General features: G+C 37.8%; 3 protein-coding genes across 4 annotated transcripts in view; 2 read left to right on the top strand and 1 right to left on the bottom strand.

Annotated features, from left to right (window-relative positions):
- The window catches only part of BBS7 (Bardet-Biedl syndrome 7), a 39,353-nt gene extending 38,272 nt beyond the window's left edge, over window positions 1-1,081 (top strand). For both annotated transcript variants that reach the window (XM_057310045.1, XM_026499267.4), the window contains one exon: window positions 744-1,081. In XM_057310045.1, the coding sequence (XP_057166028.1) occupies window positions 744-877 (134 nt within the window). In that variant the 3' untranslated portion in view covers window positions 878-1,081. The remainder of the gene's footprint in view (window positions 1-743) is intronic.
- A 1,944-nt stretch (window positions 1,082-3,025) lies between these two features.
- CCNA2 (cyclin A2) lies at window positions 3,026-10,189 on the top strand. Its single transcript, XM_026499266.4, has 8 exons — window positions 3,026-3,505; window positions 4,268-4,511; window positions 5,913-6,025; window positions 6,220-6,443; window positions 7,105-7,312; window positions 7,881-7,994; window positions 8,442-8,575; window positions 8,924-10,189. The coding sequence occupies exons 1-8, from the start codon at window positions 3,293-3,295 to the stop codon at window positions 8,970-8,972; spliced, it is 1,299 nt and encodes a 432-aa protein (XP_026355051.2). The 5' UTR covers window positions 3,026-3,292; the 3' UTR covers window positions 8,973-10,189.
- Window positions 9,682-21,343, bottom strand: EXOSC9 (exosome component 9). Its single transcript, XM_026499265.4, has 12 exons — window positions 21,165-21,343; window positions 20,719-20,813; window positions 19,882-20,001; window positions 19,630-19,732; window positions 18,599-18,736; window positions 16,947-17,029; window positions 15,480-15,612; window positions 14,158-14,246; window positions 13,403-13,549; window positions 12,642-12,826; window positions 10,186-10,264; window positions 9,682-9,826 (listed from the first exon to the last, which is right to left on the bottom strand). The coding sequence occupies exons 1-12, from the start codon at window positions 21,228-21,230 to the stop codon at window positions 9,742-9,744; spliced, it is 1,323 nt and encodes a 440-aa protein (XP_026355050.1). The 5' UTR covers window positions 21,231-21,343; the 3' UTR covers window positions 9,682-9,741.
- Window positions 21,344-21,360: the final 17 nt, after the last annotated feature.

The following is a 21,360-nucleotide window of genomic DNA, read 5'->3' as shown; positions in this document are numbered from 1 at the left end:
TATTTATTTATTTGACAGAGAAACAGCCAGCGAGAGAGGGAACACAAGCAGGGAGAGTGGGAGAGGAAGAAGCAGGCTTCCCAGCGGAGCAGGGAGCCCGATGCGGGGCTCGATTCCAGGACCCTGGGATCAGGCCCTGGGCCGAAGGCAGATAGATGCTTAAAGACTGAGCCACTCAGGCGCCGCAAAAGAACAGAATCTGTCTACACAGTCAAAATGGTTAGCTTGGTGGGAAAAATAAACCCCTTGTTGTGATATTATTTACACTATTAGCAATTCAAAACTGGTCAGCAGTTAGTTGTCTGAATTTAGTAACTTTTAACCAATTATTAAGAGGATTATTAGCCAAATGATTAATGTTTTGAAACCTGCCTTAAAATCCCCCCAAATAAATATTTTTGTAAAGTATCAGTACCTGGAGTGCTTGGGTGGCTGTCAGTTAAGCATAAGTCTTTGGCTCAGGTCATGATCTCAGGATCCTGGGATCCAGCCCTGCATTGGGCTCCCTGCTCACTGAGGGGAGTCTACTTCCTCACACTCTCCCTCTCCCTCTGTGCTCTGTCTCTCTCAAATAAATAAATAAAATCTTTTAAAAAAAGTATCAGTACCTTTAGGTTTGTATATTAAATAATGCAGTGATAAGTGCTTAGAAATAGATTCTCAAATAATCACTCACTTTCATTAAGTACTGTGTTATTAATTAGAACTAATCACTGACAGGAAATTAACATTTTTCTTTACAGGAATGATCACTGATCTTTTCATAGATAAGTTCAAGTTCAAAGGCACCAATGTAAAAACCAAAGTACCTCTTTTACTGGAGATCCTGGACAGTTATGACCAAAATGCATTGATTGCTTTCTTTGATGCTGCATGAAATATAAACAAGGTGAAGTTCCAAAGAAGTCTTTTTAAATGAAATGTTAAAACACAATTATGGCACAAGCTAACTGTACAGACTTTTATTTCAAATGCTTTTTAATATTGTCTAAAAATATTTAAGATGTGACTTCTTTTAGTAATGCTTCTATTTTGAGAAATGAGCTTTTTAAAAATAAAGAGAATTTTTATTTTAAAACAAGTGGAATGATTGTAAGGAGTTTTCATGAATTTTTCCAAGTGGATGTTTTAACTTTTAAATTGAGAAATATTTGTGGGGCGCCTGGGTGGCACAGCGGTTAAGCGTCTGCCTTTGGCTCAGGGCGTGATCCCGGAGTTCTGGGATCGAGCCCCACGTCAGGCTCTTCCTCTATGAGCCTGCTTCTTCCTCTCCCACTCCCCCTGCTTGTGTTCCCTCTCTCGCTGGCTGTCTCTCTCTCTCTGTCAAATAAATAAATAAAATCTTTAAAAAAAAAATAAATAAATTGAGAAATATTTGGAAATAAAAATATATTCAATTATTTAAGCTATACACATATGTATAAACTGCTTTACAGTTTTCAGAATGTATTTACATTAATTACTTCATCTGATCTTCACAATATATATTGTTATTTTGTCAAGTCATATAAGAAAACAGATTCTCTGTGAGGTTAAGTGATTAAGAGGACATGCTGTTAGTATTCTGTAAAGCTGGGACCAGATTCCACGTTCTGGTGCCTGGTTTGTGTCCTGGTTACTATATATACGTGTTGTTAACCAGGGGAAATAACTTATCAATTACTTTTTCTAGGAGTTGAAACTGATTCGCAACTGCTTTCACTCTTGCTAGGTAATGTTTCGTGACCCGTGTTCAGTTTGTGAAATGCTTGAGTTGGTTCAGTGCTATAAATTGTGGCCAGGGAAATGAGCAGAGCTTGCCCAGATTGAAGCGATCTTCACTTGCTGTTCTGTAACCAGTAGACTGTGCAAGTGTACTACATATGAATAGTGCAGAAATAGTGATGGCTTCTTAGATTTTCCTGTACTAGTATCCACTGATTTCTGTTTTATCACATATGGAGGGAAATAAGACTTTAAAGCTACAGAAGTTTTATTCATTAATCTTAATTCATGTTATTTCATATTCAGGGAAATGTTGTATTTAAAGGTTGCTTTAAAATGGTATAAACATTATATAATTATGTAAGGGCACAAGAAGGGCACATTCATGAATTTGTCAGAAAACAAGAATGTTTCTTAATGATATACCATGATATTTATTATATGCAAGCCTTGTATATTAAATTTGAAAATTTGTTAAAGGCACATATCACTGAGAGTTTTATTTTAATAAGGTCATATTGTTATTATATTTAAACAACCTTCATTGCTAAATGGAACAAATGGAACAAATAGTTGTATCTAGGTCACTAGAATTTCGCTGGGTCCTTTTTGTTGGCTGCCACAGCTTGGGGAAAAATGCCTCAAAATCAGTGACTGTCTAGTTGAATTTCTTATAGTACATTACTTTTGTTTTATATATATATGTATCTCCACAGTGGTTCAAGGTGGCACCTTCCCTAATTGCATCTTCATTAGGTAAATTCAAAGGCATGACTGAAGAACCCCCTAAATGGTAAGATGACATTATAGTCCGCCATTTGAGTACCAGTTACCACGCGAGCAGCGTGTTGATGATTTAGGCACATTATATAATCATGACAACCATATGACATGTAGATATTTTTACTCCTAATTAATAGATAAGAAAACTGAGAATCGGAAACCTTGAATAACTGGAGCAAGACTACCAGGCCAATTAGGGGCTGGGTCAGATCTTAGAGCTTTGGAAACCAGTCAAGCCAGCTGAAGGTCCCAGGGCTCACGTTAGGCTGAGGCGGCCCACTAACAATTGCTGAAGTTTTACTCCGTTTAGCCTGGAGACAGCCCTTTCCCAGAACCCAGGGATCACCTAGTGCCCCAGTTTAAAGTCTCGGGAAACTCAGGCCCCGCCTCTTGGGCCGGCGCAGGCGTTTTTCCTCCCGCCGCGGTTCGGCGTTTCTCCGCCCCTGCTCCGTGGCCTTCGCGGCCGCCTTCGTTCGCCTGCGACCGCGTCGCCTCCAGTGGCGTCACGGGCGTCGGCCCTTCCCATTGGCCCATTTCAATAGTCGCGGGATACTTGAACTGCACGAACAGCCGCCGCTCCGGCGGGCTGCTAACTACACCTCGGGGGCGTCTTTAGCCCTCCAAGCCCGGCGGTTCCTGCCCAAGCCTTTCGCAACCTCTTCGGAACTGCGCGATCCCGAGCGAGCAGGCTGGCCCGGGCTGTGGCGGCTGGCTACGGCTGGAGCGTTTCTCGGCGGGGTCGGCGGGACGGAGGACACGCTGCTTGGCGCCGTAGGCTGATCCCGCCGCGACCCCGGGAGCAGTGATGTTGGGCAGCTCCGAGCCCAGGCCTGCGGCCCGCGAGGCGGGCTCGTCGCTGCTAACATTGCCGCATACGGCGCTCCAAGAGGACCAGGAGAACATCAACCCCGAGAAGGCGGCGCCCGCCCAGCAGCCCCGGACCCGGGCCGGGCTGGCGGTACTGAAGGCCGGGAACCCGCGCGTTCCGGCGCCGCAGCAGAGGCCCAAGACACGACGGGTAAAGAGATGAGCGATATCTGCGGGAGGGAGGGCCGAGCGGGAGTTTTGCACGAGGTTTAGCAGGTCGAGGAACATGGAGAGAAAGCATCTTCCGATCTTTTTTAAGGGAGGCCTGGGTCTGGAGTCCCCTTGATCCCTAGTTTTCTGGCGTGTGGGATGCCACTTAACAGCTTCTCTCCCATTGCTCTCTCCGCCAGCGCTGTGTTTTGCTGCTTGTCGGCTCTTTATTGGGGGTATTTTTCGATAGTGAGGTCAAACCCAGCCCTACGAAAGTCCGCCCTTTTCTCGAGCTTTAAACCCTAGGCATTGCCCTAGGATCAGGACCCCCTTCCTGCCTTCCATATGGTTAAGATTACTTCTATTTTAGGAAAGGGTATAAAAAATACTTTGCTTTTAGTAAATTCCGCCATTTTACCGGATTTGCTCTGTTGCTCCACCCTGGGGCGAAAGTGGTGAACCTACACCTCTTTGCCGGCTCTCCTAAACTTGTCATTTTTCAGCCTACCACTCCACTCATCTTGTAGCCCTGATTAGTTTTACATTATTTCACTTAGTGTGATTCTTTCTATAACTTACGTAGAAATGCCTGTAACTAATTTGAACATCACTTTCTTCAGCCACTCAAACTTTACTGCCTGGATTTCGTCCCAGATAGTTTAATTTCCTGAGAGTATTTGGGAGTGAAAGCAGAAACTGAGACCCATAAGGCAAAGAAAGCAAACTCCATTTAATAGGCTCAAAGATATTCATTTCTTTTTAGGTTGCACCTCTTAAGGATCTTCCTATAAATGATGAACATGTCACTGTTCCTCCCTGGAAAGCAAACAGTAAACAGCCTGCATTTACCATTCATGTGGATGAAGCAGAAGAAGAGACTCAGAAGAGGCCAGCTGAATCTAAAAACACAGAGCATGAAAATGTCCTGGCTTTTAATTCAGCTATTACTTTACCTGGACCAAGAAAACCACTGGTACCTCTTGATTATCCAATGGATGGTAGTTTTGGTAAGTTTTAAAGAACATCTGTATTAAATCAATGTAACCATAATTATTAAATAGGCTGAATTAATGATATTTTGCATTTTAAGACATTATCTTACCTGATCCTTATTACATAATGAAACTGATTTAATGTAACAAAGTTTAGAAAGTGTGTGACTTATTTCAGATCTCACAGCTAATACGTTGACCTAGTGACCTATAAATCCTAATTGGGTGCTCCTCCCTTCCCGTATACTGCTGATCAGATCAGTTTAATAGATCTCAAACACTTTGCTTGCTTGGGAGAATAGATTTCAGTTGTACTGATAAAACTCACTCTGTGCATACCACTTCAGGGAGTATTTGAATAGGATACAACTTTCAATATTGTGTATCTAACATCTCTTACGGCTTTAAAATTTTCTGTAAATCTGGTCTGATACCAGAGAGGGACACTGTCCTGTGAGTCAAGAGTTGAATCATGGCTGTTTGCAGTTAACCACCTATAGAATAAAGTAGATGCTGTAAAGACAGCTCTGCCAACGGTCTGTGCAACTGCTTTACCATAGGTCTGTCAAGTCACTGACAACTCATTAAGTTCAATCTCATTTAGGTTTTAGTTCTATTGTGAGAAGTGGCCTGGGAGTAGCAGAAAAATCCTTTGGAAAAAAAGTAGTTTTGTATTTTTATTGAACATTTGTAAAAAGTTTTAACCCCAAAATGAACCTTGAAGTGAAAAGAGTAATGAAATATATTCTTTGCCTCAAAAGGTAATTTAAAATTACAAAACACGAAACACTTGTTGATTGTAGTGCTAATTTGTTTGAACTGCTCATAACAAACCTAATTTTCATTGACACATTAGTCCTCCTTCTAGTTATTGCTACATTGTACTTTGAATTTATCGGACTTTGGGGTCTACAAACTCTCATCGGGTAAATACTACATAATATCACAAAACTTGGATTTTAACTCTGTCTTCATAGGATCACTGTGCCATCTGCTCTTCTTTCTCATGGAATATGAATGATACTTTAACATAATACATCTTCAAATGCACTTTCCTTTTAAAGTGGCCTATCAGTATTTTCTCCTGTTGATTAAAACCAAGTGGTGATGGACATTGGGGGAGGGTATGTGCAATGGTGAGCGCTCAGAATTGTGTAAGACTGAATCACAGACCTGTACCCCTGAAACAAATAATACATTATATGTTAATAAAAATAAATAAATTATTAAAAAAACAAAACCTAGTGGGCAGAGGTACTAAAACCAGAGCGAAATATTCTTTGTACTTTGTCATGAGAAGCCCTTTTTAGTTAGATGAAATGCTTTTGTATGGGACACCTTACAAGGGCAATCAGTTTTGGCTATTAAATGAATTAGAAAATTAAACGATGAACTTATACTTTTATATTCTCCCAGAGTCACCACATACTATGGACATATCAATTGTATTAGAAGATGAAAAGCCATTGAGTGTCAATGAAGTCCCAGACTACCATGAGGACATTCACACATACCTTAGGGAAATGGAGGTAAGAGCTCTTGGAATCCAGTTTTTATACTGTTGTTTATTCATTATGGCAAAACGAAACTGAGAGAATGTTTTTAAGTTCTTTAACTGCTAGTGAATTATTCTAATGTTATGTTTCTAGTATGTACCATCTTTGTTAATGGTAGAATAATCTAATTGCAATTTTAACATTATACTAAGTAACTTTCTCAACAGGTTAAATGTAAGCCTAAAGTGGGTTACATGAAGAAACAGCCAGACATCACTAACAGTATGAGGGCTATCCTTGTGGACTGGTTAGTTGAAGTAGGAGAAGAATATAAACTACAGAATGAGACCCTGCACTTGGCTGTGAACTACATTGATAGGTTCCTTTCATCGATGTCTGTGTTGAGAGGAAAACTTCAGCTTGTGGGCACTGCTGCTATGCTGTTGGCCTCGTAAGTCCAACTTGGTCTGTTGGATTAAAAATGATACCTTTCTGTGTAGGGAAGAAGTGATTTTTAACATTGTGACATTTTAATATATCCACAAGGCAGAAAGCAGTGACTACTTTTAGGGGTAGCAGTATGAAACTGTGTGAAACTAATTTAGGACATTAATTTTCCCAGTTCTAAATTCCAGGGTACCTTCTTGAATGAAGATGGGAGACTGGCTACATTTTAATACACTAGGACTAGATTACCAAGTTTAAAGAGTGTGGTTCCTTCCATCAAAAAGTGCTTTCTGGCATAAAATCATATCTTCTCCCATGGAAATTAAATAAATTAAAAAACTAAAAATGTTTATTTTTCTAAGAATTTCCTAAATTTCCAGTTACTTGGTGAACTCTGACATTGTACCCATCTTGGGAACTCTCTTGCCTCTTATATCCTTTGACTGCATTGGGACAAAATCCCAAGTCCTAGATGCATTTGGGTCTTTTAGTTAGCATTTATCTAGCTCTGCTGGAAATGGTCAAGTATCAGGGGAAACAGGCAATTGGTGGAGTATAGGTTTTGGACTCATTTCATGTATTCTGCTAAAGGGATTTCAGAATTAGATAAACAGCTTGCTTCACTTTTTGGAAGGACTGATTACTTAAAACTTTTTTCATTGTAGAAAGTTTGAAGAAATATACCCCCCAGAAGTAGCAGAGTTTGTGTACATTACAGATGATACCTATACCAAGAAACAGGTCCTGAGAATGGAGCACCTAGTTTTGAAAGTGCTTGCTTTTGACCTAGCTGCACCAACAGTAAATCAGTTTCTTACCCAATACTTTCTGCACCAGCAGTCTGCCAACTGCAAAGTTGAAAGTTTAGCAATGGTAAGTTCTTTTCATTTTGTTGAATGAAGATTCTTAGGTCACACAGTTTAATTATATAGCTGTGGTCAAGGAATTTAGTGTTTCAGGGACAAATTAGTGTTGCAGTATAAAGAGAGCCTACCATTGGCAAAAGGTAACATGAACTGGGAATGTACTAAGAATAGTGGCAGGAGGATGAAGTCTTAGGAAATGGTAGCCAGAAGAGTTGTTTTACAAATTATTAAAAGAGGAAAAGTACAGGATGAGGATAGATAAGGCTATGGGAGTTTTTTTTCTTTGGTTGTCATAGAGCCAGTCTTCTAAATATTTTATTTATTTTAGAGAGCACAGAGGGAGAGTGAGAGGGAGAAGCAGACTCCCCACTGAGCAGGGAGCCCAACGTGGGGCTTGACCCCAGAACCCTGGGATCATGACCTGAGCTGAAGGCAGACGCTTAACTGAGCCACCCAGATGCCCCGCCATAGAGCTAGTCTTAAAGACAGAAAAATATTAGGGCAGAAGGCAAAAATTTGAGGCTTGAATTCTAGAGCTCTTGTGATCATAAAGTATATTTGCTTTTTCATTCCAGTTTTTGGGAGAATTAAGTCTGATAGATGCTGACCCCTACCTGAAGTATCTGCCATCAGTTATTGCTGCAGCGGCTTTTCATTTAGCACTCTACACAGTCACAGGACAGAGCTGGGTATGTATCACCGTGTCCTCACACATCTGCCTTGCAACTTAAAGATTTGTGCCAGATCTGTTAAATAACTGTCCTATACAAGTGTTGCTAATATAGAGGTACCTACCTGGAAAAACTGTTCAAAAAATCCATGCTGTTTAAAGCGTCTTACCTGTTTAGTAACATATGTTTGCTTGTTAGGTAGAAAGCTTCGTTATTACTTGGGTTTGAAAAGTGTGTGTAAAGAATTAGGGCCATAGGACCCACTGCTGGCAGGGAAAGTGGTACAAATTGATCAAAGTCAGCATAATAGATGGAATAATGGCTTGAGAAATCTGGAAGATTTGTTAGTTGGAATTGTTAGTCTTGAAATTTAACAAAACTCAAGTTTAATGCCAATACTGACTCATTGTGTTTAGTGTCTTGCTAAAAATAAAATTCAGTGGTTCTCTACTCCCTTCTCTGCAGCCTGAATCTTTAGTTCAAAAGACTGGATATACCTTGGAAAGTCTTAAGCCTTGTCTCATGGACCTTCACCAGACCTACCTCAGAGCACCACAGCACGCACAACAGTCAATAAGAGAAAAGTACAAAAGTTCAAAGTAAGAATTAACGTGAACAGATATTAGAGAAGCTTGCTTTTCCAGGCTACCACTGGATTGAGATCCTTGACATTTTAACTTTATCAAAGGATTCACAAAACAGGCACAGCCTCCTCTTAGCAGGCCAGGTGTTTTGAGTAGGTTGTATTTATGCTTTACGTCCTGCATTTGAGGGAGAAGAGGGGAGAGGAACGGGGCATGCATGCATGCATATTTTGTGGCCCAATGATTCTATAATCATTAACTCAGTCAGAATAGAAGTAGCATTTCTGAGTTCCTAGTTATATGTATCATTCCATGATCTCCTTTACCCAATGAATATTTACTGAGTTTTTTTCCTACTTACAGGTATCATGGTGTTTCTCTCCTCAACCCACCAGAGACACTAAATGTGTAACAGTGAAAGACTGCCATTGTTTTCTAAGATGTAAATCACTCAAAGTATATGGTGTACAGTTTTTTTGTAAGGTTTTAATTTTACAATCATTTCTGAATAGAGTTATGGTCAAGTACAAATTATGGTATCTATTACTTTTTAAATGGTTTTAATTTGTATATCTTTTGTACATGTAACTATCTTAGATATTTGGCTAATTTTAAGTGGTTTTGTTAAAGTATTAATGATGCCAGCTGTCAGCACAGTAAGAATAAGAACTAATAAATGGATTTGGAAAATTTGTTTGTAAGTCAAATTTGATTTGACTTCATGATATCAGAAAGAATTAATTTGATTTACTATAGAAGGGAACTGGGAAGGCTTCTCCTGAAATGAAAAAATAGTTTTAGGAAAACAGATAAAAGTTTGAGCATTCATTTTTCCTAAGGAACTGGATCAGTTAGGTGACTTGAGCATAATCTAAGCATATCTGGAATAAATCTGTGCTTACTTATCAGTTGTGATGATCCTGAGAATCTTTCAGCCCTTTGTACACACTATGAAAATGTTTTTTCATTCCTCATCAACTTTTCCACTTTACTGAAGTGACAATTATTTAAAACCTGCTAAGTTGTCCAGAAGGTTTTATTTTAAAGCATAATGTAAAAAATTATATAAAGAATCGACTAGATTTTATAATGGATTTGTGAACAGAAAAATACTCAAGTTATTAGCACTGAATAAATATCCTTTTAATAGTTATATACACAAATATACAACTATGTGAGCTTCAATTAGCAGCTCTCTTCTTTTTTCTCTTTTTCACTGGCTTTTTACTTGGTGCTTTTTCTTGTTTTGCACTGATGGTTTGTGTTCTGTGAACAAAATAAATTAACAGTTTACTAACAGTATTAGCACTATAAAGCCGATACGATGGATGGACTTACACCATTTTACTCGTTAAATTTTAGACTACCAAAATAGGAGACTTTTTTTTCCAGGAGAATATATAACATTTGCAAACTAAGAATAAAATGCAGTAACCTTAAAAGGCATCCATACAGTTTTATAGAATTAGGTCCTGTTTTTAAATCTCAGTTTGAAGAAACCACAGAAAGAACAGCTAGATTTCAAATTAAAAAGGGGTGTCTTTGTTTATAGGATAAGATGAGAATAAAACCAGAGAAGTCTTGAGTTATGTGTATACATTTGAAATAAACCAGAAATTTGTTACCTTATTTTCTTTGGGTTCTTGTCTGGTTCTAAAATGATCATTTCTTCTTCTTCACTGTCCGAGAGTACTATCGGGGCATCTTTAAGAAAATGTTAAGGAAACAATATAAATATAATCTCTTGGAAAATTTCTATGTGGATTTATGTCAGCAGTTCTAATATTCTATTTCCATACAAATAGCCCCAGCTACTCTGAGTAGAGGCTTACAGAACTACTTGTTCTTTCCTTCCCTGAAGTAAAACTCCTTGGAGCTCTGAAAAATAACACACTTTATTTCCTTAAAATTCTGTAATTATATGATCATTTTGTACATGTCATAATGGGGGGAAAGTCTATATAACTTCTATTATAAACAACACTGGAAGGAAAATACCTAGAAGCAGAATTATTGGGTCAAAAGGTACATAACATTCTAAAAAATATTTTGCTAAATCCACCCAAAATACTGTTACAATTTATATGAAAAACTCATTTTCCTATGCACCCTTGCCAATTTTTTTTTTCTTAAGATTTTTGTTGATTTGAGAGGGAGAGAAAGAGCACAGGCGGGGGAGGATCAGAGGGAGAGGGACAAGCAGACTCCACACTAAGCATGGAGCCCAAACCGGGGCTTGCTCTCACAACCCTGAGATCATGACCTGAGCAAAAATCAAGGGTCAGACGCTTAACCTCAACCACCCAGGAGTCGTAATTTTTAATACTATCTGATACAGTACTTAGAAAACATCCCTTTTTGCTTTGAATTTATTTCCTTTATTACTACTATGGTTGAAATATGTTACCAGCCATTTGTTTTTGAGAGTTACTTTGTATCTTTGGCCAGTTTTTCTCCTGAGCCTTAGTTAATAATGTATATAAAATGTGAATTAACCCTTTTCCCAGTTGGCATATCAATCTTTGAGCTTTCAGTTAGTTTTCTCCTTGTGTTCATATGCTTTAGAAAGGCTTTACCTGCTTTATCCTCCCAATTATCTTAGGTCCACTTTCATTATTCAGTTGAAAATATTACTCTTCAAAGCAGTAACTGAATGTTTAGCTATTAATCTTCCTAATCTTAGAAAAACATTTCACAAATATATAAAGAGGCATATGCAAAGATGCTTTACTGTAGCACTGTAACAGAAAATGGTAACATTTATCAATAAGGGAATGTTATTAAGCTAACCTAGTTATTGTCAAAGCCAGAATTCTGTGCAGCATTTAAAAATGTGGCTGATTGGGGCGCCTGGGTGGCACAGCGGTTAAGCGTCTGCCTTCGGCTCAGGGCGTGATCCCGGCGTTATGGGATCGAGCCCCACATCAGGCTCTTCCGCTATGAGCCTGCTTCTTCCTCTCCCACTCCCCCTACTTGTGTTCCCTCTCTCGCTGGCTGTCTCTATCTCTGTCGAATAAATAAATAAAATCTTTAAAAAAAAAATGTGGCTGATGACATGAAAAAATTCTAAAGATTCATTCACAGTCCCTGTGTTCAAGCAGCTTATATTGGTGTAAATATATAGTAAATAAATACATGGAACAAGGTCTGGAAGAATAATACCAAACAGAAGTAACCACTACAAAAGCTGAATAAGGCTCCCAATCAATGAGGATTTTTTTTTTCCTTACAAAAAAAGCCCCAGCAGGCTCTCAGTAATGTTTACAGGTAATTAATTTCATTCCTTGAAGGTTGACAGGTATGTACATTATACATACCTAAACTGTAAGGCCTTCACTATTTTTTTCAGCCAGATTTAGTAAATACACCCTTTAGTTCTCTGCCAGCCTACTTGCTACATCCATCCTTGTATGATTTGGGTCTGAAAAGCCCAATTCCTGATTATTATGGGCCAAGCAAGAATCTGGTTTTCCGAAGAGTAAAAATATACACAGGTTAAAAACAATTTTCTCCAGTTCTACAGCTTTCAGAATGCAAAGAACATCTAGGACTACCATTATTCCAGGTTATTCTAGAGTTCTGTAAGTTTTAATACTGCTCTATTAACAGTCATATATAGCTATGTAATTTTCTATTAACTAAAATTAAAATTTAGAATTCAGTTCTGTCACAAACCACATTTCAAATGCTCAATATCTGCATGTGGCTAGTGCCTATTATATTTATTGAACAGTGTACATACGGAACATTTCTAACATTATAGTTCCATCTGGACAGCTCTAATGTTATGATATGATATGGCTTTTTATGTTTGAGTCATAGAAACTACAAAGAAAAAACAGCGTGCAGGAATGAACTTTTTAAGAAACTCATCCCCTTAAAACTGGCCCACGTATACATATAAAAAAAACAACAGCAACAACACATTTTTAACTAAAAATGTCAGTACATACAACAGAGTACCACTACTCCACAAAGCACATTCTTTTAGAAAATAAGATCCCTAAAACAGGAAGGTATATATGTTATGTATATATGAGATACATAATTACATAAAAGCTATAAATAAAGCGCTACCTACCTTGGCTTCCAATATTGGAGACTTCTACTCCAGTGTCCATTTTCAGACTATCAAGAATGATAGCTTCATCAGTGCCATCTTCATCCTCCTCTTCCTTCTCAGAGTCTTCAAGATCACCCCAGGAGTTTTCTATTCCCTCTCCAATTTGGGCAGTTCCAGGAGTCCAAAGCACGGGATTAGAAACACTTGACAAGTTAAGAAAACTATGAATAACAAAAATACTGCTATTTGATGCAGTGTTGAAAAAGAGGAGAGTAAAAGTTTTAAGACTCAAGTGTGCATCAAGTTTGTGCAAAAAACTTCCACTAATAGCTACACTATGGGTGGCTGAGCAAGAAGAAAGAAACAAAAACTGTAACTCAGGTTAAGATTTTATGGAAACGATGGTGAGAAATACCGAGACATGCTGGCTCAACAGTTGCCGTAATAAATATAGCAAATGGAGGAATAAATAATTTCCAAGAACAATGTGTAATAGTACATAAAGTGCTTGACTGAGATTAAGGAACAATTATCCAAAGAAAAATAAAATGCTGTACATTGGCTAATAAGAGAAAATTTTCGGTTTTTGTAGGATAGCTGAAGAGGTGGGTGTTATATCAAAGACTTAAGACTAATCACTGTCTTGTATCTTAAATGTTTTCTCTAACAAAGCAGTGTTTCAGAAAATAAACTTCAGTATGTACACCCTTCACATATACCTAATAATCCCAAGTGTTATGAATCATGTTGTTACTGAAAAAACCATCCAATAAAGATACACTTCTGAAGGAGGTTCAGCTTCAGCAATAATTTCTTCTGCTTTCTCTTCGACATCGGAGGTATCAATAGGGGCCTTTTCCATTTTAAATGCTGTGATTCTTTGACTTGCTATAGACTCTGCAAAGCCAAATTTTCCACCTTCTTTCCTGTGTGGGTTTTTTATTGGGGGTGGGGAGGGGTGGAGGAGGGGGAATGATAGATGGAAGAGAAAACAGGAAGGGAAAAGTTAACCATTTTATCCTTTTGATGGAGGGGAAACTGGAAGAAAAGCTATCTGACTAAACCTCATTTATTATGCTTATCAAGAGAAATAAAAAGTTACTATAATTAATTTATTGAACCACATGCCAGGCAAGTGCTAAGTGCTTTAAGTATATTATTCTCTAATCCTCAAACCAACGCTACCAAGTAGGTATTACCTCCCACATTACTGAAGACACTGAAGTGCTGGGTTATAGAAGAAGCAGAGAACCAACCCCAGTTTGTGTTCCTTCTGTTAATCTGAGCTACTAGATTCTTTTTTCTAAAGAAAATGTTAATTTTTTAAAAGAAAAATATTACGTGGCTTCTCAATACAGATTATATTTAAATTGGAATACAATATAACACTTCTGTATATTCAACTTAGATTAACAGATAAGGAAAAATGGGAGTGTGAAAATTACGCGGGTACTCTTGTGCAAGAAAGGTCCTTAACAGAAAAATCTGTTAAAAATAAAAAGACCATTTAGTTCTAAAAAAAAATTAAACTTACCTTACTTTCTGGTCGTTCTCCAAAGCCTTCTGTATTAGCTCTGTAATTTCCAATACTTTCACACCAGCTATTTTACTACATCTCAAAACCTATTTATAAAAGTACATTGTTATTTAAAGACAACAAACCACGCAGCTCTCTCTAACAAAACTATAAACATAAGAATAGTTTTTCTACCTTTAAAATATAAGCTTGACCATTTCAAATATGAAAATACAATGTAAACACAAATTAATGCAAAATGTGAGACTTGTTTTAAAATATCTGAAGGATTACACGTTAGGAAAACAGACTCAAAAACCTCTTGACAGCGTAAAAGATACCACTGAAAAGGCCACAGACATGTTATATTACTCAGGGATGCACTAACTACCTTTCAATGTGAGTGATCCAAAGCATTAGATCAAGACATGGCTGCAGTATCCCCTGGGAAATAAGCAAAGATTCCCAGGCCTCAGGGACCTAATAGATCAGAATCTCTGGAAACAGGGATCTGGTAATGGTCATGATACCGGTAACAGAAACTCACACAGCACACTTAATATATGCTACACAGTGCAATACACCCATTGTTTATCCTTATATTCCTTAACAAGTGTCGACAGTACCTTTAATAAAGTTAATAAAGAAGGTCAGTTAGTGTAAGGCAGAACCGGAATTCCAACTAAAGCAGCCTCTGTGCCCCACCTGTGCTATATGTTATATGCCAATCGATTTTCTAGAAGCCTTCATGTGAATCTGATATGTAGCTGGATTTGAGAACTACTGCTTATTGAACCTAACTTCTGAGAGTACCTATTTCTACCTTTTTGACACTTTTTTTTTGCATGTGTGAATAGGTAGATGAATCTCTTTTCTCATGGGAAAGAAAATAAGTGTTCCTCTATGTAGAAGGGTTAGACCCTGAGGGCAATACATGGGAGCAGCAAATAGAAAGGATATCTTGTAGCCACCAGTCAACAGAATGTAATAATATTGAAACCAGATTCTAACATATCTTAGATTCAATCATGGAAAATATCCTTGAGGGGTGCCTGGGTGGCTCAGTCGTTAAGCGTCTGCCTTCGGCTCAGGGCATGATCCCAGGGTCCTGGGATCGGGCCCCGCATCAGGCTCCCTGCTCTGCTGGGAAGCCTGCTTCTGCCTCTCCCACTCCCCCTACTTGTGTTCCCTCTCTCGCTGGCTGTCTCTCTCTCAAATAAATAAAATCTTAAAAAAAAAAAAAAAAGAAAATATCCTTGATAGCTTTTAGTTAAAAAACAGGAAAAAGCTTCTAAAAAGAAGAGACCTATTCTTAATAGAACATTAATCAGAGCACTAACTTGATCTTTCAGCAGCATTATCCCACCACTGGACTGGATAGTACAAATCTCTCGATGCTTGTTCATAGCAATCACCAGCAGGCCATCCATTACACGTTCTTCTCGTTCATTGGGATCCACCAATAAATATGTACTGAAATGAATGTTAAATGGACCTGAGCAAATCTGAGGTTGAATGCTTGTCAATTTTAAGATACCATTTTTAAAAGATAGCATTAATAAAGTCAACACAGTGAAGGTCTGAGCCTGTGGATGAGTCACTTTAATGGGAAAACAGATGAGAATCATTGTTTTTATGGACAAAATAAATGCTAAGGGGATATCATTAGCTATTACAGTAAAATCTCTTAAGTTATATTGGTTTTCTTTAAATAATATGTAATCTAAACCAAAAGCTATCACTTTGGTTAAATGACTTGTTGCTCATTAATAAAAACTTAGATAACATTAATTTGTTAATTTTAAATGTCCCCTAGTGTGTCCTAGATTCTGAAGTTCTTTTAGGTTCTGCTAATGGTTCATTAATACTATTTTTGCACTGTCCAATGGTGGCCTCTCGTCACATGTGGCTATTGAGCCTCTGAAATGCGGCTAGTCCAAATTGAGATGTACATGAGTGAAAAATACCAGATTTCAAAGATTTAGTAGAAAGAAAGGAATGCAAAATATCTCGTGAATAATTTTAATACCACATATTAAGATAATGTTACATGTAAGATAAAATATTTACCAAAATCAATTTTCCCTGTTTCTTTTTACTTTTAATGAGGCTACTGGAAAATTTTAAATTACATATATGGCTCATGTTGTATTTCTACTGGACAGTGCTGGTCTATTTCCCACTAATGAAATTCTACACTACAATGACTAAAAGTTGAAAGAGTCCCTAGTTTTTATTCATAAAGCTGTTAAAATATTTATATCTCCCTTTGTTTCTGAAGAGATTTAAGGCCCAAGTTTTCATTTAAAGGCACCATTACATGGACCTAAGACTCCAGTTTTTCTGTTGTAGGAAGAATTAAGTGAATTGTGAAGAAACTACTAGAGAGCTGAAGAAAACTAAATTTATCCTATTTGCGAACCTTTCCCCTTTGTGACTTGCTCCTCTAACATGCTCCAAAGTCCTATCTTCCATTAATCCACAGTAATTCCCACCCTACTTTCCCAAATTAGAGCCTAGCACACAACTCTATTAAACACCTGTACATCTCTAGCACCACCAGGGTACAGTATATTTTAAGAATCCTGTGAAAAGTGTTGTGAAGTCTCTTCATTACAGAAGAATTTGCCACTTCTATTGAGAAAGCTTTCTGCCAACTAATGCTCTTACAAAGAAAGAAAGAAAAAAAAGCATAAGGTGCTTTAATATTAGAGGAGGTGTTTATTCATCTGTCCACAGCACATTTGAACAGAACAAAAAAGTTCCTAGCTCCATGTACAATTTCAGCCCATGACAAGGAAACCTACCCTTGCTGGAAGAAGGCAAAACTGACACAAATGGGCATGTGGTGGATGCTTAACGGTACAGGATCTCGCTCTTCAGGTGTATACTGTTTGAAAATAAAAGCTTCAATAATTAGTCACTAAATTATAAACATAAAAAAAAAATCTTGCACATCAAATATTAAACTAAAAAATATAATTCCTTGAATCATCAGTTGAGTACCTAAATTAACTCTTTCACAATTACCTATTTGACTTCGCCACTCGTGTTTCTTAAAACTTTATGCATATGTCAAAAAGCTTTACTGGGGTATAAGTACCATAAAATCCATTCATCGTAAGTATATATCTACTCACTTTGTACTAAATTTATAATTATGTAACTATCACCACAATCCAGTTTTCTGACCTTTCCAATACCCCCCCAAATCTCCTTGAGCCTATTTGCAGTCACTTCTCACTCCCACTCCCAGCCCCAAGCATTTCATGTAAGTGGAATCAAACAATTTTGTCTTTTGCGTCTGCTTCCTTTGAAGCTAGCAAGTTTTTTCATCCATCTTGCAGTATGTATCACTAGTTCGGTCCTTTTTACTGCTGAATAGCATTCCACCATATGGATATACCACCATTTGTTTTTCCACTTACCAAATGATGAACATTTGGATTGTTTCCAGTTTGGGGCTATTATGAATAATGCTGCCATTCAACATTCATATGAAAGTCTTTGACTGAAAATATACTACCATTTCTCCTGAACAGTTTCCTAGGCATGGAACTGCGGGGCTGTATAAGTTGACACTTAACTTTTTAAGAAACTGCCAAACTTTTCCAATGTGGCTATACCATTCTACGTTACCACTAGCAATAACTCTACAATATTTTTAAATTGATCTCTCACTCTCTCTCTTACTTCCTTATACCAATTCCCTTCTCTACAGGAACATGTCTATTGTTAATAAACCTTTGTCTCTACCTCTAAGTCTTTAGAGTCTAGTCTAATGCCTAAAAGCAGCACATGAAGGACTGCTCAGAAATGTGGGCATCTGATGTTTCCTGTCACAACTTTAAGACACAAACTATCTACAGTGTACTTTCATTATTCCAGCAAGAATTCATATAAATTGAAGATGACATACTTAGCACAAGAGAAAGGCAACGTAAACAGTACATATCAACAGTTTTCAAAATGTGGCCCTTCCACTGGCAGCATCAGTATCACCTCGAAACTCAGAAGTACAAATTTTAGGTTCCACTGCTACCCTACTCTGAGGGTGGCGCCTAGCAATATGTCTTAATAAGCCTACCAGTTGTTTCTGAAGGACTTTTGCCAGACAGTAAGCACAAGTATCTCAATGTCCTGAGAACCATGTATTTCTCACACATGTGGCTCCTAAACATAAGCCAACTGCTTCATCTAATGCTCAATCCCAAGACAAAGTCATCTAGTTTTATCCTAGAAAAGCAAGATAGGCTTTTACTGACAGACACTTTAATATAAGAGATTTAACAGATTTCAAGGACAATTTTGACCACATATCATGCTTGCCTTATCAACAAATTTTAGAACATACTTAATCACCATATACAATAAGAACTCACTAACAACAAGTTGCCTGAACATCAAGGATATTCCTTCATTCATAGGGAGAAGCCTGGCTCGAATCATGGGAGCTTACCAGCGTTACTTCATCTCCTTGGACAGAGACATCAGGTCTTCGGAAGTGACACAAGGCTACAATTGCAGCAATGCTGGCGGCATCAATAATATTCCCATCATGATTTAATAAATGTAGGTCCACACGTATTTGCCAAACCTGAATGTGAATTTAAAACAAAAATAAACCATTGGCTACTCATAAGGAAAGTAACACTGCTTGCAAATTTTTCTCTTGCAGTTAAAATATGCAGTTACTCCTTCTATTCTATTAGTAAAAATGTATTAAGAGAAATGTTAAGCCAGGCCAACATCTGAAGTACCAATAGCTCACTTTTCTGAGTCATCTGACCACAGTAATATATACACTCTAAATAAATAGAACCATTGCACAATTAATACTAAGATTTTCCCAATCCTAAATATATTTTTATTGTCTCCTAACTCAAAAACCTCAAACTCTTAGGTTTTACTTGACAATATTATAATGACCCTACAAGTAATCCAAATAGGAAGTATCATTTTCAAGGATATAATGTGGAAAGTGACTTCTCTGGAGTCAAAAAGATAGTCAAAATACCCTAATCAAGTGTAAAGTTCTAAAACATTATCATGTAGCACAATTTATTAGAGTAACATTTCCAGTGTCAGTCTACCACTGACTCCCTATGTAGCCCTGTATAAGTCAATAAACCTACACAAAAGAAGGATTTAATCTGTTCTTCAGTTCTTCATTCATAAAAAAGGAACATATTACCTGCTTCTATCAACTCACTTAAAGAAGAGAATAAAACCGAATATATGAAAAACCACAAGTTCTCTGAATAAGACATTTTTATACACATCCAAGTTGATACTTCCACCAATGTTTATTGTCCCTTCAGAGAGAGAGAGATGGCAAAGTTCTACGGGTAGCACTCAGGAACATTTGAAGTGAAGTGAATCAGTATAAAACTGAATTAACGGAAGCTCTGAGAATAAAAGTACAGATATAGGAATCCATTAATCAACAATACTCAACCTAAGAGTAAGAATTTTGGGCATATTCCCCACCTTTTCACCAGCAACAACACAGAGAGATTCAGTGTCTATACACTTCGAATTTCTTAGACATCTTTCCAAGAGTCGATTCAACTTCACCAAGAGATCTGACTGCCTATGAAAATAGGAATGGGCTAATGTCATGAAATATAACACCAGGCATTAAAACAATAGCTCACTGCTGTTATCTTCTCTTTTAGCCTCATTAAGCGGCTAAAAAGCAGCTTTAAAAATTAAAAAAAAAAAAAAAAAAGATTTAAATACCTGCCAGGTTCAAAAGCTGGGGCAGCCATCTGAGAGAGTTCAAGGTTAAAAAAAAGAATACCTTCTGTTGCCCTATTGAGCTTTGGAGAAACAAGTTCACAGGAAACCTGTCCAAGAACTCTGCAAAATAAATACAAATCTGTTAACTAAATATATCTCCTTTCCAATTAAAAATTAATCTCAAACAGGTACCAATTAAGTTTCACTCTTACTCTGAGTAACAACATACTCAGTATGACATATCAATTAGAGGCTGAAATTACATATAAAGTATAGGATATATATAGAAATAAAACACATATTGGCATACACAAAAAGATGACAAGAAAAAACATCTCTTATTACAATACTGACTATTCCACAGATTTTTTTACAAATCAATGATCTTTACTTCTCTTTTCTAAAACAAATATTTATTGACACAAGATGGCATGAAAACTTGCGATTTCTTAGTTTTCATATGGGCACAGCTGGCCAACATTATCTGAACAATATTCTCACAGCTTCCAAAAGAATATTAAAAACCTAATTCTCATGTCTGGAAAATAAGAAAAGTAGGCCTACTTAATGGGAAGTGCAGAAAACAAATTCAGGGGAATTACTGCTGGCTGTATATACGACTTAAAGAGATTAGAAAACTATGTGATACTCATGTGATGAAAAATGTATTTATGGTTAAAAATCAAAAACTCTTGCATTAAAGAAGATATACTTATTTTGGCAGCGAAACAAAGAAGTCTGTCCACACTTCTTAGCTGCTTTGTAAACAACTGAGTCGATAAGGTTCTTTTAAACTTCTCCCTATTGAGCTTTTATCTAATTTGAATCCTTTGTTACCTTGTTTTCCCAAGTTCCACAATACAGCACCCATAATCTGTTCCAAATGAGATCTTGATGTTCCTATAATCATAGGTTTGTCTGCCATCCAGCCGCTGTAAGCATAACATTCATTCGTTTATTCCTTCAACAAATATTTATTAAGCAGCTACTCTACGCCAGGGCTAAACACTTGGGAGATAGGTGGATGCCTAATCACTCCCCATAGGAAAGTGGAAACTAGGTGCCCGAGCACTACTAGTCGCTGGTGTGACTCCAGCTTTGAACCCAACTGGAGCCAAAAAAAAAAAAAAAAAAGCTTGAGGGATTGGGGGAACGCACCGGCGGTTCCCTCCAGGGGCTCCGTGGGCCTGCGAGGGACAGCTCTGTGCGTCCAAGACGGAAGGCTGTGAGCGGCGGTGCGACCAGAGCGCCCACGCACCGCGAAGTTCCCCGGGACCATTTACCTTCTTCTCTTCGATGGCGCGGAGTAGGAAACGGCGCTCGCAGTTTGAAAGTGGTGTCTCCTTCATGCTGCAGGACCACAATACAGTAGCACCGGAATCCGCTAGGAAAAGTGAACTAGGTCCCCTTCACGCGTTCTCCGCTCGCTCTGACGCGCAGGAAATTTACGTCATCAAAGCTCGGCGGGTTAGGAAAGCC

Source organism: Ursus arctos, unplaced genomic scaffold (assembly GCF_023065955.2).
Source record: "Ursus arctos isolate Adak ecotype North America unplaced genomic scaffold, UrsArc2.0 scaffold_11, whole genome shotgun sequence".
Lineage (NCBI taxonomy): Eukaryota > Metazoa > Chordata > Mammalia > Carnivora > Ursidae > Ursus > Ursus arctos.
This window is presented reverse-complemented; position numbering and strand designations above follow the sequence as displayed.

Excerpts from the sequence above, each read along its gene's own strand:
- CCNA2 (XM_026499266.4), top strand. The coding sequence starts at position 3,293 with ATGTTGGGCAGCTCCGAGCCCAGGCCTGCGGCCCGCGAGGCGGGCTCG. Across the intron at positions 6,444-7,104 it reads GCTGCTATGCTGTTGGCCTC|AAAGTTTGAAGAAATATACC; the intron begins GTAAGTCCAACT and ends TTTTCATTGTAG. Across the intron at positions 7,995-8,441 it reads CAGTCACAGGACAGAGCTGG|CCTGAATCTTTAGTTCAAAA; the intron begins GTATGTATCACC and ends CCTTCTCTGCAG.
- EXOSC9 (XM_026499265.4), bottom strand. The coding sequence starts at position 21,230 with ATGAAGGAGACACCACTTTCAAACTGCGAGCGCCGTTTCCTACTCCGC. Across the intron at positions 20,002-20,718 it reads GTGGAACTTGGGAAAACAAG|AGTTCTTGGACAGGTTTCCT; the intron begins GTAACAAAGGAT and ends TTTATTTTGCAG. Across the intron at positions 19,733-19,881 it reads CCAGCTTTTGAACCTGGCAG|GCAGTCAGATCTCTTGGTGA; the intron begins GTATTTAAATCT and ends CTATTTTCATAG.